At 36.9% G+C, this 20,252-nt stretch overlaps 1 protein-coding gene across 9 annotated transcripts in view; it reads right to left on the bottom strand.

Moving 5' to 3' along the window:
• Positions 1-3,277: 3,277 nt before the first annotated feature.
• Positions 3,278-20,252, bottom strand: part of LOC117332479 (anucleate primary sterigmata protein B-like) — a 118,774-nt gene continuing 101,799 nt past the window's right edge. For all 9 annotated transcript variants that reach the window (XM_033891396.1, XM_033891397.1, XM_033891395.1 and 6 more), the window contains 3 exons: positions 18,837-18,939; positions 17,156-17,338; positions 3,278-3,390 (listed from right to left, as the gene is read on the bottom strand). In XM_033891396.1, coding sequence (XP_033747287.1) covers positions 17,295-17,338; positions 18,837-18,939 — 147 coding nt within the window. In that variant the 3' untranslated portion in view covers positions 3,278-3,390; positions 17,156-17,294. The remainder of the gene's footprint in view (positions 3,391-17,155; positions 17,339-18,836; positions 18,940-20,252) is intronic.

The raw sequence follows: 20,252 nt of genomic DNA, 5'->3' as shown, positions 1-20,252 counted from the left end.
ATCATGTGACATGAGGTACATACCAAGGTTATATCATGTGACATGAGGTACTTACCAAGGTTATATCATGTGACATGAGGTATATACCAAGGTTATATCATGTGACATGAGGTACATACCAAGGTTATATCATGTGACATGAGGTACTAACCAAGGTTATATCATGTGACATGAGGTACATACCAAGGTTATATCATGTGACATGAGGTACATACCAAGGTTATACCATGTGACATGAGGTACATACCAAGGTTATATCATGTGACATGAGGTACATACCAAGGTTATACCATGTGACATGAGGTACATACCAAGGTTATACCATGTGACATGAGGTACTTACCAAGGTTATATCATGTGACATGAGGTATATACCAAGGTTATACCATGTGACATGAGGTACATACCAAGGTTATACCATGTGACATGAGGTACATACCAAGGTTATATCATGTGACATGAGGTACTTACCATGGTTATATCATGTGACATGAGGTATATACCAAGGTTATATCATGTGACATGAGGTACATACCAAGGTTATACCATGTGACATGAGGTACATACCAAGGTTATACCATGTGACATGAGGTACATACCAAGGTTATATCATGTGACATGAGGTACATACCAAGGTTATATCATGTGACATGAGGTATATACCAAGGTTATATCATGTGACATGAGGTACATACCAAGGTTATACCATGTGACATGAGGTACATACCAAGGTTATATCATGTGACATGAGGTACATACCAAGGTTATATCATGTGACATGAGGTACATACCAAGGTTATATCATGTGACATGAGGTACTTACCAAGGTGATATCATGTGACACGAGGTATATACCAAGGTTATATCATGTGACATGAGGTACATACCAAGGTTATATCATGTGACATGAGGTACTTACCAAGGTTATACCATGTGACATGAGGTACATACCAAGGTTATATCATGTGACATGAGGTATATACCAAGGTTCAAGGTTATATCATGTGACATGAGGTATATACCAAGGTTATATCATGTGACATGAGGTTTATACCAAGGTTATATCATGTGACATGAGGTACATACCAAGGTTATATCATGTGACATGAGGTACTTACCAAGGTTATATCATGTGACATGAGGTACATACCAAGGTTATATCATGTGACATGAGGTACATACCAAGGTTATATCATGTGACATGAGGTACATACCAAGGTTATATCATGTGACATGAGGTACTTACCAAGGTTATATCATGTGACATGAGGTACATACCAAGGTTATATCATGTGACATGAGGTACATACCAAGGTTATATCATGTGACATGAGGTACTTACCAAGGTTATATCATGTGACATGAGGTACATACCAAGGTTATATCATGTGACATGAGGTACATACCAAGGTTATATCATGTGACATGAGGTACTTACCAAGGTTATACCATGTGACATGAGGTACATACCAAGGTTATAACATGTGACATGGGGTATATACCAAGGTTATATCATGTGACATGAGGTACATACCAAGGTTATATCATGTGACATGAGGTTTATACCAAGGTTATATCATGTGACATGAGGTACTTACCAAGGTTATATCATGTGACATGAGGTACATACCAAGGTTATACCATGTGACATGGGGTATATACCAAGGTTATAACATGTGACATGGGGTATATACCAAGGTTATATCATGTGACATGAGGTTTATACCAAGGTTATATCATGTGACATGAGGTTTATACCAAGGTTATATCATGTGACATGAGGTACTAACCAAGGTTATATCATGTGACATGAGGTATATACCAAGGTTATAACATGTGACATGAGGTTTATACCAAGGTTATACCATGTGACATGAGGTACTTACCAAGGCAGACGTTGTAGGTGTTCTCACTTGGCTATCACCTTGGAAACTGAAATTCACATAAAGTTAAAGACATTTCAAAAGTTTTTCCTATGATAATTTATAAAAATTACAGACAATTCACAGTGTAACATGTTATTCAGTACAGTGTGTCCAATTCAACTTTTAACATGTTATTCAGTACAGTGTGTCCAATTCAACTTTTTATCTTACATGTACATTTTTTGTTTTTGTAATTTTCTGCTTCAAAATGTTATTGGACAATATTACTACACATACGTGTTTCTGATTGACTAAAGATCTATATATGCTAACGACAATAATGTTCTCCTTACTGGGATTCCATCTTACAAGAAATGGAGACCAATCAGTTAGATGGAGTGTATGTATTGTATGAAACAGTGCATTCTACATTGAAGGAGGTAATGTCTCCAATTTGTTTCATGAAATCAATACAAGAAATAGCTTAAGCATAAACAGTAGGCATAGAAAACCTTTTTTGAAACAACATTTATTAATTTTTCCTCATCAAATCTTGATATGGTGGTCTTAAGTAACCTTTCTATGTTGTCTTCTATCAAATTTTTATGTTTAAACTTTTCAAGTGACAAAATTGACCTCTACCTTAAAGCGATGTTAATATGACTATACAGTGAATTACTAAGTGATGGTATCTACCTAGTCTAGAGCTGACTATTTTTCTCCATGGTCCACATTTTTGCTTTAGAAATTTTTTCACAAAAATGGATGTACAAATGTAATTTTTACAGAAATAGAAAAAAACCGATCCAATATTTTCCTTATTGATTGTAATATCTTCAAGATTTTTACTTTTTGTGGTTTTATTCTACCACTGAAAACAGTGAAAAACAGACATTAAAAGACACCATTAACCCACCTGGCTAAGTTCACTTTACGTGGACCAACACCTAAGATGTTGGATGTTTTACGACATTCCTCGTTGACCTCATTAACAATAGTTCGTTCCATTCTGTCCAGGACTGTAGAGTTCTGTCTATCGTGGTGTATCCACTGGATACGCTCAGATTTCAGCTTCCGTAACTCTTCTTCCTGTTCTTTCACAATATCTGTGAGTTTGTCAATTTCCCGCTGATAATCCTTAAAACAACAGTGTATACAAATGATATTTTGAAACACAACTTCAACAACTTATAAAAGTGAAAGTACAATTGATAGCAAAACATAGCATAAACATGGTGCACCTGAAATTTGTTCATGTAAGCAAAAATATATAAATCTTTCTGCAAATGAAGTTTTGATGTTGACTTTAGAACAAAGATGCCATCTTGACCTTGATAATTTACATATTGACTGACCTGTCAATATGACCTTGATAATTTACATATCAATTTACCTGTGCCATCTTGTCCTTGACCTTATCAAAATCTGTCTGCATTTCATTGCGAAGATTGTCTTTGGCCTTTGCCACAGCGACCATTTTATCATGCATGGCTTGTTTATTCTGCTGCTTGCCTTCCTCTAAGTCCTGAAAGATAAGTTTTCTAAGTCAGGCATATGGTAAGGGCATAAAATTTCTACTAATGAATGTAGAAAAAGACATTGCTGATTACACCAAAGAACAGTGTGACAGGGTTTGATCTGGACTACTGTGACCTTTCCAAGGTTTTAACCAGATCACAGTGGTCTTGTCAGAATCCTATCTGGGCAACTGTGACCTTTCCATAGTCCTATCTGGGCAACTGTGACCTTTCCAGAGTCCTATCTGGGCAACTGTGACCTTTCCAGAGTCCTATCTGGGCAACTGTGACCTTTCCAGAGTCCTATCTGGGCAACTGTGACCTCCCAAGAGTCCTATCTGGGCAACTGTGACCTCCCAAGAGCCCTATCTGGACTACTGTGACCTTGTCAGAGTCCTACATGGACTACTATGACCTTACTATGACCTTGTCAGTTTCCTTCTGGACTACTGTGACCTCCCCAGAGTCCTATCTGGGCAACTGTGACCTCCCCAGAGTCCTATCTGGGCAACTGTGACCTGCCCAGAGTCATATCTGGGCAACTGTGAACTTCCAAGAGTCCTATCTAGACTACTGTGACCTTTCCAGAGTCCTATCTGGACTACTGTGTCCTTCCCAGATTCCTTTCTGGGGTACTGTGACCTTCTCAAAGTTTATTTGACCTTGTCAGATAAAGCTCTACATGGGACACCATGACCTCTACAGTTTCTACTGAGAATGATGTTTCTTTAATAAAGTTCTATGCAGGCTGAAATCTATTTTCTTTAAGGCTAGATATTTTAAAACATACCTTATGTCTTTAACCATTAGTTTTACCAAAAGACAACATTTCCATAACACAAATGGTCATTTTCTACCATTAAACCATAACGTAATAACTGGATGGAGCACACACATGTGATATGTCGCAAAGTCGTTCAAATACATTGTGAAAAATAAGTCTGTATGTAAAGATTAGGTAAACAATAACCATAATAGAGAACAATAGAAAATTCACTGGAGAGACAACAATAACATATTTCTAAATACAGAACCAACAATGAAAATACTGGAGATTTAAAGGGATTTGGGTCTCTAGAATCATCCCTATTATGTTTTAAACAGCTGAATTGCTGTTTGTCCTTTTCAATAATGAGTGTTGTAAATATTGATCCATACAAACACTGACAGTTCCTGTTATAGATTTCTCTAATCTGTATCTGTAGTATGTTTTGCCTGCCTGATCACATGCAGTCATGCACAGGCTTGTATTCTTAGTGTAAGGTAATAATAAAGATAAAGCACAGCAAAGTTAATTGTTATGTTAATAGATAACTTATCAGAGCAGTATTTGACAATGTTAAAGCTTCATAGAAAAAGACCTTATTGACAAGGCAGTCCAAGATAAGATAAATGTATATAGTCATTATACATGTATATATAAATAATTGTATACGTCTGGCATGTAAAGATTATTCAGCCATCCACACTTTAGGTCTCCATATTTTATGAGGAACTCTTCTTTTTTCCATGTTTTATCCAAGGAAAAAATATGGAGAAAGTACAGAAAACGACTTTTGCATTTTGACGAAACAGATATTTTCTATGGAGAAAATACGGAAATTTGATGAACAGGCCGCTTTTTTCACACTTTGTATGTGACAAGATGTGTTTAATGCATTCTGTGACGCATGGTCCTTTCACTTTCTAAAAACAATTGAGCAAAAATATATTCATTTTAAACAGCAGTCTCATGTTTACGACGGTTACCAGTTTACTATACATTGTATACTTTACTATACATTGTATACAAGGTTGACTCCCAGGAGTTTCTCCACAACACTGACTACTCCATTGACTAGTTCATACAATATTTTACCATGTATAAACCAATACTTTGCTCATTGCAGTTCTTTCCTCATCATTAATGTCAGGTTTTTCACTCCCTATTCCTCCTACTCTAGCCTCTCCCATTTATTAGGACCCAGGTGAGCTAATGCCATACTGTGGCGTCCGTCATCTGTCTGTCATCCGTCTGTCGTCCGTCCATCAACAATCGACCTCTACTTCATAACCGCTGAACGGAATTTGACCAAATTTGGTCAGAAGCATCCTTATGGGGTAGTGATTCAATATTGTGCAAATGATGGGGCCGACCCCACAGGGGGCTGAGGGGCAGGGCCAAAAGGGGTCAAATTGGCTAAATTGATATTAACAACTTCTTCTCTGAAACTAAGCAATGTATATCGCTCATATTTGTGTGGTAGCATCCCTATGGGGTTGGGCCAAAAGTCAAGTTCATTTCAAGGATTAATGCACTTTTTGGCATAAAAACCTCACATTTTTAGAATTACAATAAAACCAATGTACATTTACCCATATGAAATGCTTATGATATATTGACATAGCAAGACTGGCGACAAATATACTTGAGCATCATTCTTGTTTCATATCTCATGTCCTACTCCAGCTCTCCCATTTATCATTGTAAGTTGTTTCTCCCATTCCATAATCTAGTCTAGCCCCTCCCATTTTATACCCTACACCAGCCCCTCCCATTTATTATTGGTAAGATGCCCCTCCCATTTATTATTGGTAAGATGCCCCTCCCATTTGTTATTGGTAAGATGCCCCTCCCATTTATTATTGGTAAGATGCCCCTCCCATTTATTATTGGTAAGATGCCCCTCCCATTTCATGCCCTAGCTACTCCAGCTCCTCCCATCTACTATTGTAAGTTGCCCCTCAAAAGTCATGCCCTACTCCAGCCCTCCCATTTATCAATATAAGTTCCCCCCCCCCCCCCCCCCCCTTCAAGTCACATCCTATACTTTCCATCATGCACACAGTTTGCATGGGCCTACTTTTTCTCTTGATAAAATGTTTTCCTGTCCCTTTGTTCCATCCCCTTGTGACTTTATCTCAAACTCTGATCTTGATACTTTATATGAGGATATATACTCGGTCCTACTGCCCCTCTCCCCCCCAAACCCTGATCTCAATACTTTATATGAGGATATATACTCGGTCCTACTGCCCCTCTCCCCCCCAAACCCTGATCTCAATACTTTATATGAGGATATATATACTCGGTCCTACTGCCCCTCTCCCCCCCAAACCCTGATCTCAATACTTTATATGAGGATATATACTCGGTCCTACTGCCCCTCTCCCCCCCCAAATCCTGATCGCAATATGAGGATATATCTGTACTAGCAACCCTCATCCTCACCCCTTCCGTACCCGAGGAACCAAATCCTTAACCCTAATCTCAGTATGAGGATACTGTGTACCAGAGCCCCTCCCCTCCCCCCACCCTCCCGAACCCTAATCTCAATATGAAGATACATGTATATCTGTTCTAGCAACCCTGACCCTGACCCCTTCTGTACCCGAGGAACCAAATCCTTAACCCTTATCTCAGTATGATACTATGTACAAGACCCCCTTCCCTACCCAACCCTAATCTTAATATGAGGATACTCTGTACCATACAACCCCTCCCCCCCTCCTTTTTTTTCTTTCTATCCGACAGGTCAGGACAAGCCGACATTTACCAGGTAACATTCCCGCAATATAGGTATACAACAATAGCACTGTATCTATTATAATAATCACCAAGTCTACCCTGGCCACTGGGGTCTTTAAACCCATAAATAAAAGTGTGACCAATATCCCTTTCTCTGATAAAAATTAATACAAAAACATCCCTGTTCCATTTAATCTTAACCACAAAACAGCCTTAACTATTCAGTTATCAGTGCAGCGAGATTGATTTAAAATAGCTTTTAGTATGTATTACCTTACTTGGGGGTCATAAACGTGACAAGCCTTAAGTGGAATTCAAATAGGGATACATTGATTTGTGGCTCTGATGCCCCTTAAACATGAAACGCTGTCATAATAAAAACAGACTTTCTAAAACTTAAATTTCTTTTTTGATAATAACAGTAAGTTAGAAATCATTGTTGATGAATATTTGATGGAAACAGAGACATTTCCATCTCCCTGCCCCATCATTATGGCAGGTAAAACATCGGTTATAAACATAGAAGCTTGGTACGTTTATGATAATTGCATGTAGTTAATGTATATTTATGTAAAAGGATTCAGCAACCTGGTTATCAGTGTTCAGCCCATTATAATTACGCTCCTCCATCCTTCAACAAAGTCTGCCAAATTTATACACAGACCCTATACCATGACCCTATTATACCATGACCACAGACCTGCCAACTACTACTATTTTATAGTAATCTTTACTATTTTGTGGTGGTCGTTACTCTTTTTTCTCTCGAAATAGTAGCAAATTACTCTTTTTGATGCAATAGATTTGGCAAGAATTGTTAAGAATTACTCTTTTTTTGCTCAAAAATGGGCCAAATTACTATTTTTGAATTTGAAAGGTTGGCAGGTCTGTGACCATATACATTGACCCTAAACCATGACCCTATACCATGACCCTAAACCATGACCCTATACTATGACCCTATGACCCTATACCATGACCCTATACCATGACCCTATACCATGACCCTAAACCATGACCCTAAACCATGACCCTATACCATGACCCTATGACCCTATACCATAACCCTATACCATGACCCTATACCATGACCCTATACCATGACCCTATACTGTACCATGACCCTATACCATGACCCTATACCATGACCCTATACCATGACCCTATGACCCTATACCATGACCCTATGACCCTATACCATGACCCTAAACCATGACCCTATACCATGACCCTATACTATGACCCTATGACCCTATACCATGACCCTATACCATAACCCTATACCATGACCCTATACCATGACCCTATGACCCTATACCATGACCCTATACCATGACCCTATACCATAACCCTATGACCCTATACCATGACCCTATACCATGACCCTAAACCATGACCTTATACCATGACCCTATACCATAACCCTATGACCCTATACCATAACCCTATACCATGACCCTATACCATGACCCTATAACATAACCCTATGACCTAATACCATGACCCTATACCATGACCCTATACCATGACCCTATACCATGACCCTAAACCATGACCCTATACCATGACCCTATACCATGACCCTATACCATGACCCTATGACCCTATACCATAACCCTATACCATGACCCTATACCATGACCCTATGACCCTATACCATGACCCTATACCATAACCCTATGACCCTATACCATGACCCTATACCATGTCCCTATACCATGACCCTATACCATGACCCTATGACCCTATACCATGACCCTATACCATAACCCTATGACCCTATACCATGACCCTATACTATGACCCTATACCATTACCCTATGACCCTATACCATGACCCTATACCATGACCCTATACCATAACCGTATGACCCTATACCATGACCCTATACCATAACCGTATGACCCTATACCATGACCCTATACCATGACCCTATACCATAACCGTATGACCCTATACCATGACCCTATACCATAACCATATGACCCTATACCATGACCCTATACCATGACCCTATGACGCTATACCATGACCCTATGACGCTATACCATGACCCTATACCATAACCCTATGACCCTATACCATGACCCTATACCATAACCCTATGACCCTATACCATGACCCTATACCATAACCCTATGACCCTATACCATGACCCTATGACCCTATACCATAACCCTATGACCCTATACCATGACCCTATGACCCTATACCATAACCCTATACCATGACCCTATACCATAACCCTATACCATGACCCTATGACCCTATACTATGACCCTATACCATGACCCTATACCATAACCCTATGACCCTATACCATGACCCTATACCATGACCCTATACCATGACCCTATACCATGACCCTATGACCCTATACCATGACCCTATACCATAACCCTATACCATGACCCTATACCATGACCCTATACCATAACCCTATACCATAACCCTATACCATAACCCTATACCATGACCCTATGACCCTATGACCCTATACCATGACCCTATACCATGACCCTAAACCATGGCCCTATACCATGACCCTATACCATACCATTTCCGCTCTCCTTCATCAAAGTCTTGAAACCCTGAACACACATGAGGCCCCAAATTGGGTGCAAAATCTAACATGAGAGGAAAAAGGCAATGATTAGACTGGAACCTCTTGACATACAAACTCTAGATAGACAATCTAAGAGGAAAAAGCTAAAGACTAGACTGGACTGAAACTCCAAACATCTGAACTTTAATTGGATGATGAAACCAATTCCTGGACACCATCGATCAACATTGAGCTGCCTCAGGCCATCAGTATTCAGTTCAGTCAAGTTCCATTACACTTATATTGTATTTGCTTTAAAAATTACAGTTATCTTATGTTATTGTTCAAATATATCTCGTACGTCGTGATCATTTTAACATGGCTATCCACCCTTTACTTTACATTATTACCTATTCCTTGTCCAACCTGGAGAGATATTTTATATCTAGATAAACAATAAACATTGTAAGACAATATCATTATATGAGATACGAGGTGTTAGTCAATAGACCATAGTATAACAGTCCCTGGTTCCTCGATAAGTACACTACACCACAACAAAGAGAATTTAACACTACACTATTTCTCATTCCTCAGTAACACTATCTCCCTAAATCTATACCACAACAAAGACAACACTACACTATTTCTCATTCCTCAGTAACACTATCTCCCTAAATCTATACCACAGCACATATAAACATCACTACACAAAATCTCAGGATTTCAAAATTTCATCAAAATAATTCAGTTATGCATGTTGTCTTAATCTATTTCAACACTTTTTATTTTGCAATCTTGCTTCTTAAATTGTTTTTTTTTTCATGAAATATTGTAATAGCTTTCAAATTGAATCTAAACTTGAATCAACTTTAGACATTCTGTTGACAGGACATATGTGATATTCTAATTTTAGTACAATGTACTGAGAACTAGAGTACATTGGTGAACAAGCAGTAGCTTATATGTAAAGTACTAATTCCTGTCTATAAGTGACCATTCAAAATTATTTTTCATGAGGTGATTACTTGACAAGGGGATACCCGAACCTGGATTATGATTTTAGTCTTCGGGGTCGAAGACTTAAAAAGGGAGGGAAGAGTGTAGTGGAACTGGACCGGGTCGATCATCGACGACTAGGTATAGCTCAATTGGTATATCATACGGCTAGTGTTGGGAGGCCCGGGTTCGAACCCCATGTATTTTTCCACTCCTACTATAGTTGATTACACTACGCTACCCTATAAACTTATGGTCACTGTGGGTCGATCAACTCATTGAAAAATCCTTGTTTCAATAGAGGCTATTTGATTGGCTGTGTCACATTTTCCTATCGGAATTTCAGCCAACCAGACTGAAGGCAACATACGCTTTATAGAATCTACATATCAACGATAGCGACAGCGAGTGTTTTCAAAAGTGTGTCTCAGAAATGAGAATTCTTCTCAGGTGACGTAAAAATGTCATAACCTATGAGCTACCTACATAGGTAATGTCACTAGTACTTGGTTTGGTTTGGTTTATTTTGTTTAACTTCCTATTAACAGTTAAGGTCATATAAGGACGGCCTCCCGTGTGTGCGACATGCATGCGTGTGGCGAGTGCGTATGTGTGTTGGGAGGCTGCAGTATGTTCGTGTTAAGTCTCCTTGTGATAGGCCCGAACTTTTGCCGATTTATAGTGCTACCACACTGAAGCATACTGCCGAAGACACCCAGCAGCACACCCCACCCGGTCACATTATATTGACAACGGGCGAACCAGTCGTCCCACTCCAAATATGCTGAGCGCTAAGCAGGAGTAGCAACTACCATTTTTAAAGACTCTGGTATGTCTCGGCCAGGGAACAGAACCCAAAGCTTTCCTCACAGTGGTGAACGCTCAACTAAAGGCCAAAAGTGAGGCATTGTCAAAGGAAACATTAGGAAGAAGAAAGTTGTTCAGAAAGAAGAGAAAAGATCAGATCCCAAATTTACCTCTTATGGTCATGCAATGGGGGCAGCAGGTACAATTCTTACACCCTACCTGCAGGGCAATGTCACTAGTACAGTGAATCGACCCAATTTTATTTGTCATCAATGGATCTTAACAGTACAACTAAGGATTATAATTTGAACTTATGTCAGAGTGACTTCCATGTTTACAAATTACCTGTTCCTTATCTATAATTTAAATCCATTGTCAGTCGAATAATTCAAAATTATTGATTATTGTTTTTCAATTTGCTTGTCACTTTTCAATTAGCCAGTGAATTATATCAACTAAGATGATGAATAATTAACATCAGCATCTCCATGGAAACACCAATCTCATTTAAATACTGATAGTTAGGACCGTACATTATATTTGTATCAATTAACAACAATATGTAACCAATTCAATATATAGTAAGTTACATTTGCTATTAATTTGTTTGTTCTATTTTTAGCACACAGCTAGAATTTTCTGTGTTGCTTTGAATCACTGTATAAATAAATGAAAACATCACAGAGAAACAGTCTTTGTGTAATATATATGGTACAAGAGAAACATATTATTGAAAAATTTACCTGGTAGATACGTTTACTGCAATACTACCTGCATAAGTTGGCAATACAATGCAACCACTCGGATGTCAGTTACAGAAACAAACTTTCACAAAATTCTGATTAACACAGGTTTCCAGATTATTCAGGTCTCATATTAGACTAGAGTTATACAGCATATTCATTTGTCATATTATTTGAATAATCAGCATATAAACTTAGCTTTAGGAAATGTAGGATATGTTAATGTTCTCTATTTAGAAGATTCAACATTTTAGCTTACAGTGAACCTACACTACAGGTAGTAACATGCACCCAGAAATTCTTACATATGTTTGTATATATTTTTTACAACACAATGTGCATATTATAAGCCTGATAACACGAAAAGAAGGATAAGTTCTCCTCAATTCAGAATATCCACATACACACACCTGATAGCAGGAGAAAAAACGCTGTCGAATGTCCCGCAGTTGGTCATAATCCAAATCCATGATGGACAGCGAAACAGAGCTCTGACTCAGTACCACAAGTGTCCAATACTGTTGCTACCTCCAAGTATGAACTATTTGCAGGTCACCTTAACTACACCAAATCTTGTTAAGGTCCTCTGTTTACAGTTATGAGTAGCTCATTAGCATCCAAAACATGATGCCAATCATATTAACCTTGTCCGTGTAATTTCGTTCGATAAGCAGCAAATTTGTCCGCCGCTAACTCCCGATCTATCAGCATGTAATACTGGGCCTATAATCTAGGGTGTACACGGAATTTTAATCAATAAATACAGGTAAAAATTCCAGGTGTCCAACGGAAAGGCTACCTGTCAGCCTAACTCAGGTGTATTAGAGGTAAGCTTGGGTAGATCTACTGCTTATATTATATATAGGTAAACACTTATAGAAAGGGAAACTTCAACGTTCACAAATACACATGGTCCTGTACTGTCGGAGATAATGTATTGTATACACGATGATTAGGCCTGCCTGAATATATACAAAGATTATAAAATATTAAACAGCATAGTAATGACTCTATGGGGCTTTGTGTATAGAACTATGGCTGATTACACCCAGGGTGTCGGGGATTTTACCAAATCTACAAATCTCCTTCATCTGTCAATTTTGGCTGAAGAACTTAAGCAATAAACACTTTAATTACATTTCATTCAACATGGATGACTTCTATGTATTAATCTTATCAATGAAATTCAATTTTGATGACATACACAAAGCCAGATATAAATTAATTCAAAAATATTTATAAGACTTATTCTGGGCATTTTAAAATTTTATTTCGCCTACCTTACTATTTGTATGTAGTAATAATTATATAATAGTTAATACCTGATCAAAAAGAATTATTTTTTACACATCAAATAAAGCTTAAAATAAAGTTTGTCTCTTAACTATGTCCATTTTAATTTGGATCTAATTTTTTATGCTACACTTTTAATGCCCATACAAAACTGCATCAATCAAGTAATGAACATTTTTTTTTCTGTTCGTACCTGTTAAATACTCGATCTAAAGAGATTTTCTAAACATTGACAGCCTATATCACAGCTTATTGTGAGCTTGACATTGATAGATTAAAAAGCTTTGAAAGTAGAAAACATCATTAGTAGCTTTATTATGGACCACTTACAAGGTATAGCCCTTGTATTCACTATTAACACAGAGTCCTTAAATAGAACCATTATCCTAATATAACGATGTTTACCGTTTAAAACCTTGTAATTACGTGTATATCAAACATAGAGCAATCTATTATACAACTCCAATAGGGACTCACAATTTTATTTTATCTTTATTCCATTTATTTTTTTATTTATCTATTTTTTTTTTTTTTAATTTTCTATTAACACGTACTGAATCATCTTGTGATATTTATATTCTGATATACAAACGTATATCATATACCGAGAACCTTATAATGATATCACCCATAGGTCAATCTTAGAATACAACTTTATCTGATCCAATATCGACTCACAATTTTATTCAATCTTAATTTCATTTATTATCTTTTTTATGTATTATTAACACTGATAATCATATGTATTCTGATATTCAAATGGTTTATTATTTCGTAAAATCTTGTTAATTCTAGACACAATTAACTCAAATCTAATTTGGCTTTTATTTTTTCTGGCTTGGTTAAGATTTGGTGAATCTAGAAATGGCCCAGAGCAGAAATAATTTACTACAAAAATTCATCTGAAAAGTTCAGGTAGAATACCTGTGTTTACAACATTTTAGATACCATGTATTATTAAAGTTTACGACCTTTTTATGGATCAAAACAATTTATTTGAACCAATTTTATTTCGGATAAAAGAATCCAAGGTCCATGATCCTGAAGGGTCCAGCAGGCAAGGCTAATAAAAAGGGTCCATGAAATAGGGACATTATCAATAATGTCCTTTCAGAGATCAATTTCAAAGTAAGAATAGAGAAATCATTGCATGGAACAATATTGATTTTCTCACCTGAAGAAGGCAAACATCAAACAAATGAACAACACAGGCCACTAGTATATCACTGAAGCTTGTAACAAACATGGCATATATCTGATTCTGTATATCCACTCAGCCATTTACTCATCCAATATTGACAACTATACACAGTCTGTATTTCATTCATAGTAAAATTAAGTAAATTTGTAAAGGTATGCTATGAAATAATTCTCTACTCAATAGGTATGCTTTTACACTTTCAGTTGAAATTGGAAATCAGTGACAATGAATTGTGTGACACAATGAAATAATTTATTTCATAAATTAAATCTATTTGTTTGCTGGGTTTATCGCCCCAACAGCCAGGGTCATTTTGAGGTGAGGTCTTTTTGTAGTAGTTGGTGACTACCTTACTGAACAACATACAGGAGGCTCGTCACATGTCATCTGGAGCAATTAAGGTATAGTGTCTTGATATGTGAGAACTGACCTATGTGATACATATAGGGTCACTTCTCTAATCAACTGAGTTATCACTGCCCCTTAATTGACATATTTCTCTGCAAATAATTGTTAATATCAAAACTCATGCTTAGAGATATCAGAAGAAAATTGTTAAGGTACAAATTTGAGTATGAATGACTACAAAATTGTATCCAATGTAGATTGAAGAGAGAATGAAGCCATCCTATTTCTGTATAATACGGTTTGATATACAATGCACGCGTCATAACAGACATTTGCCAACAGAATTTTTTACAATTTGCCTATACACATGAAGTATTTGCCTTGATTAACTCGACTAAATCTTCCCCACTAGATCCAGATAATCTGTATGATACATAGTAAAACACACACAAAATGACTTGCCTACTTATCCAGATTATACCCGTGTAATACCTGGACGGAGACAAACAGGTAAAAATATTACCATAATAATAAACTATTTATAATTCCCAAGTTGTTCTATACAGAAGATAATTACTCACACTATTAGATCATTTCAAGAATTTGACCAATTTGAAAATGGCACATACATTTGTACCTTGAGCTATTACAATAATTTCAGTATACATGCAGTCTCTGTGTTATTTTTCAGAAAGCATCTGTGATAATTTTCACTATTTATTTAAAACCCCTGTGATAATTCAAACCATGTACTCTGAGCTCCTATGATAATTTTTAACCATATACATGTAGTACTCTTTGGCAAATTGATAATTTTCACCAAATATTGCTCAAGACCCTGTAATAATTTAACCATAGACTCTGAGTCACTGTGACAGTGTACATTCAGCCAATTTGGCCAAAGTTTCATCAATGTTTTTTTAACTTGAATAAGGAAATTTCTTAACTAAAAATTTTCCATAGGAAATCATTACAGAATTAAGAAAAAAAAATCTTAGTTAAGGAACCTTCCTTCAATTCTGTAGTATTCTTACAAAAAAAGTTAAGTTAAAGATTTCCTTAAATTCTGTTATATTCCTACAAAAAAAAGTTAAGTTAAAGATTTCCTTAAGTTAGGAATATCTATGAAATTGGGCTCAGATAAAATTCACCATGAGAGAATTTCATCATGCATACAGATCCAGTCAGTGTGGTAATTTTAACTATGTACATGAGACAAACAGGACGCTGAGGGTGTAAATACATGTTGACTAAGAAGAGTTCATGTCCCAAAAACGTTAGCTTTGAGATGGGACATAGATGGGTTACGTCAATAACTCACAGCTAATAATCAGCGGACAACCAGGCGAGCTAAAAATGAACAGAATGCCACAGCTCTAGTGAGTTTAGCAGATATAGGTAAAGTATATACAAGAAGGAAGATTTGGGTCTGACAATTAGGTGTTGATGCCCAGCCTGTCATACCAATACATAGGACATAATCGGAGTAAGGATACACACAGGAAACCTGAGGTGAAATGGTGACCATGCTGGAATAATTGAACTTTGTGACAAGCAGCTGAGACACAATTTCAGTGATGTCGACACTAACGTCACATCACTCTATCGACCCTGAATGTTTGCTGGGTTGTGGGTCATCCTGTGAGCAGCCGGGGTCATTTTGAGATAGAATCCCCTTGTAGTAGTTGGTGGCTACCTAAATGATCAGCATACTGAATATCTGTCTCACATTATCTAGGACAATTTGGGTTTACCTTGTCATGAATACAACTACAACAGAGTAGGACATTCTGTGACCTCAGCTTCCTGAGAAACACAAACTGGAATCCCATTTTAGTAGCTGGTGGGTACCTATAACTGAAAAATATACTGGAAGTCCGTCTGACACTATCCAATATAGCAATTAAGTGCCTTGTCAAAGAGACATTACAAAGCAGGAAAGTCTATGACCTCAGCTTCCTGAGAAACAAAATCTTGAATCATCTTGTAGTAGTTGGTGGCTACCTAAGTGAACAGCATACTGGATGCCTGTCTCATGCTATCCAGAGCAATTGGAGTTAAGTGCCAGGTCAAGGACGCACAGCAGAGCAGGACAGTTACGATCTCAGCTTCGGGGACAAAAACAAAAACAAAACTGTCCCAGGGAAATGTTAACCACAAAAAGCAACCATCCAACACAACTGGTAAGGTACTATATCTAGCAAAGTTTCTCATTTTACACATGTTAGGTAGGATATTACAAGTATGTTAAACTTCACACCAATCTTGGCTTTACATATAAAGGTGATGTCACCCTATACAACAGGAAGTCCATCATCATCAGCCTACCTTGGTCAGACGCGCTATTCTATCTGTACAGTGTTCTCTCTGTCGTCTCTCTTCGTCCAGCTCATTGGTCAGTTTCCTAAGGGTCACCTTGGTCTCCTTCTCCATATGTTCACGCTCTCGGGACATTTGAAGACGATGGTCAGCCTGAAGGGACTGAGCCTCTCGCTGTACTTGGGTACGAATCTGTCAGGATATGATAATTAGGCTATAGTGATTAACTTATCTCTATTACCGTATCTATATCTAAAAATAAGCCCCTGCCAAAAATAAGACACCTTTTTCACTTTTACAGAATCATCCATTTTGAAATGCTAAGCTAAAAGCAAGCCCACTTCATACATTGATACCAAACTTTTATGCTAGGAGAGAGGGCTTATTTAAGGATAAAGACAATACTAAATTTTTATGCGAGGGGACCAAGCTTACTTGAGGATATAAAGACATTACCAAACTTTTACGCTAGGGGACCAAGCTTACTTGAGGATAAATACAATACTAAACTTTTACACTAGGGGACCAAGCTTACTTGAGGATAAATACAATACTAAACTTTTACACTAGGGGATCAAGCTTACTTGAGGATATAAAGACAATACTGAACTTTTACACTAGGGGACCAAGCTTATTTCAGAATAAATATAGTACTTTACAAAAAGCTGGGAAATTTTTGCCATTGTTTATCTTTTGACATCTTTTGTCAAATAAGGAACAGATGAATTTAACATTGTCTTAGAACTTTCAATATTTCAATCCACAAATATTTCATATGTCATCAAAATGATCAAGAGTAGGATGGAATTAAGTGTTCATTGTACAAGAGGTTGTTTCCATACAGTTTAAATGATTTATATGTATGGGGTTTTTCAATCATAAAAAGGATTTTCTTATCTATTTGTCCATTGGATATTTTATAATACGTGTATACGTATATAAACAGAATTATCACACCTATACAACTCTGTAATTTTCATCTTTAAAGTTACAGATTCCTGTTGATCATGCTTTCACTCAGCATAGTTGATGAGAAGTATCTCAAAGTATCTGCTTTTCATATGTTGTAAGATATCACTATTAAGTACATATTTAGTGAGTTTGCACAAGGTTTCATGTCCATGTAAAGGCCAAGGTGACCTATGTATGAAGATGAAGGATCCTCTGAGGGGTATAATCTTACAGAATCTTATAGACTTACTTAACGATGGAAGTCTAATGGAAAGAAAATTATAAGGACTATAACCAGTTTTTTGGACTTTAAGTTGTCTTGGCCTTAAGACAAAGCCAATAGCCTTGCTCACTTTCGCTGAACTCAGGACACAACCACGAAAGCACAGACCAGCCGATTTCTCAGCTTCACGAGAAACCGACATGGGTAAAGTTGAACCACACACTTCAGATCTTCACCTGATGGTATGTGGTCGGTGTCGACTGAGCTAGCGCTGCCCCTAAACACACTTTAGATGGGCAAAAGTTCCGGCCTATCACAAGGAGACATAACACGAACATACTGCAGCCTCCCACGACACACATACGCACTCACCACACGCATGCATATCGCACGCACGCCTATCGCACGCACGCGAGGTCATCATTAAATTACCTTAGCTGTTGATAGGACGTGAAACAAATAAAACCAAACCAAACCCTAAACACTCTGTGTAATAAAGAGATAAAACAATTTTACCTCCTCTCGAGCCTCTTCCTCTTAAAGTCCTCTCAGTGTCTCGGCGCTCCTCCTCCAGTTTCTTCACCAAGTCAATCAACCGTGATATCTCATCCTCTTTGGCCTAGAATGTTATCATAAACATTTTCAAATTAATGCATGTATATGGAATATCTCTATTGAAATTTCATTTAAAATCATTGCTTCCATTTCCTACAAAAATATCTCTCAGGTTGAAACAAAAGTGCACTTCAAGAAAGATAACTCTTACGGAATTTGAAATTATCTTGAAAGGAAACTCCCTCGATATATGTTCAATTTCAAAATTCAAATCAACTTAAACAGTTAAGAATATTTAGTTTTTAGGAATTATTTCATTAAGAGAAAATCTAAATAAATGTACCTCAATGACAAAAAAATTTGAATGCAATGGTGCCCAATCTCCACATGGTAATTTGGTCAAATATGCATTACAGTCATTAAAAGACAGGCTTTGTAACTGAAGGTTTTCTTGACTGATATTTTTTAAAGAAAACCAAAATCGAGTGTCTGATTTAGATTCAGATTCCTGATTATAAAGGTTCAATTTACATAGAAATGCATACAAATGATTAAGCTCAATAGTAAAATGTCTGGTTTATACAGATTCCTGATTATGCAGGTTTAATTTATATAGAAATGTATACAGATTGTTATATCCAGCAGTTGAGTGTCTGGTTTATACAGATTTCTGATTATACAGGTTTGTGATCGGTTTATACAAATGTATGTTCAGTGTGACACAGTATTCAATTTTTTTAAATTTGTTACAGTATGAAACTAGATAAAAAGAAACTATTAATATCAAATCATGCATTTGTTTTAAAACCGTAAACACAATTTAATATGATTGATGACCATGTAAATAATTTTGTTTTATGTTTTTTGTAGGAAAAATAAATATCTATGATGAAGAATTTGTGAATGAAGTGGGCTGTCTGGAGGGATGTTGCCTTTTAAGTGACAGCCTGTACCTTAAAATGACGTATCTCATGATATAAAATATGTATTGTGATATTAGATCTGATAGATCCAACATGTCCTCACTGTTTTTGTGAAACTAGCAACACTGGTAAACAATAAATTCCTAGTTCTTACAAAAGTACTATCTACTCTATCTGACAATATGACTGTTACTGGTATTAAATCCACCCATATCTACTGAGATAAAACCTAGCTCGCAATACAGGAAGATTCATGTAGGGGGTACGTACTAAACCACTAACTAATACTATTATAGTTCTGTAAAAATTACTCACAAATGTAAAATTCATTGACCAACAATAGGCCTTCACTCCCCTGTATTTTGAGGCAAATAGATTTTGTGATGGTCACCAGGGTTGATTTTATGATAAATATGGTATTAGTGAAAATCTATGAACACCCTAATTGTGTTGA

This window comes from Pecten maximus, chromosome 8 (assembly GCF_902652985.1).
Source record: "Pecten maximus chromosome 8, xPecMax1.1, whole genome shotgun sequence".
NCBI lineage: Eukaryota > Metazoa > Mollusca > Bivalvia > Pectinida > Pectinidae > Pecten > Pecten maximus.
Note: the sequence above shows the minus strand (reverse complement) of the source record. Positions and strands in the feature narration are given on the sequence as shown.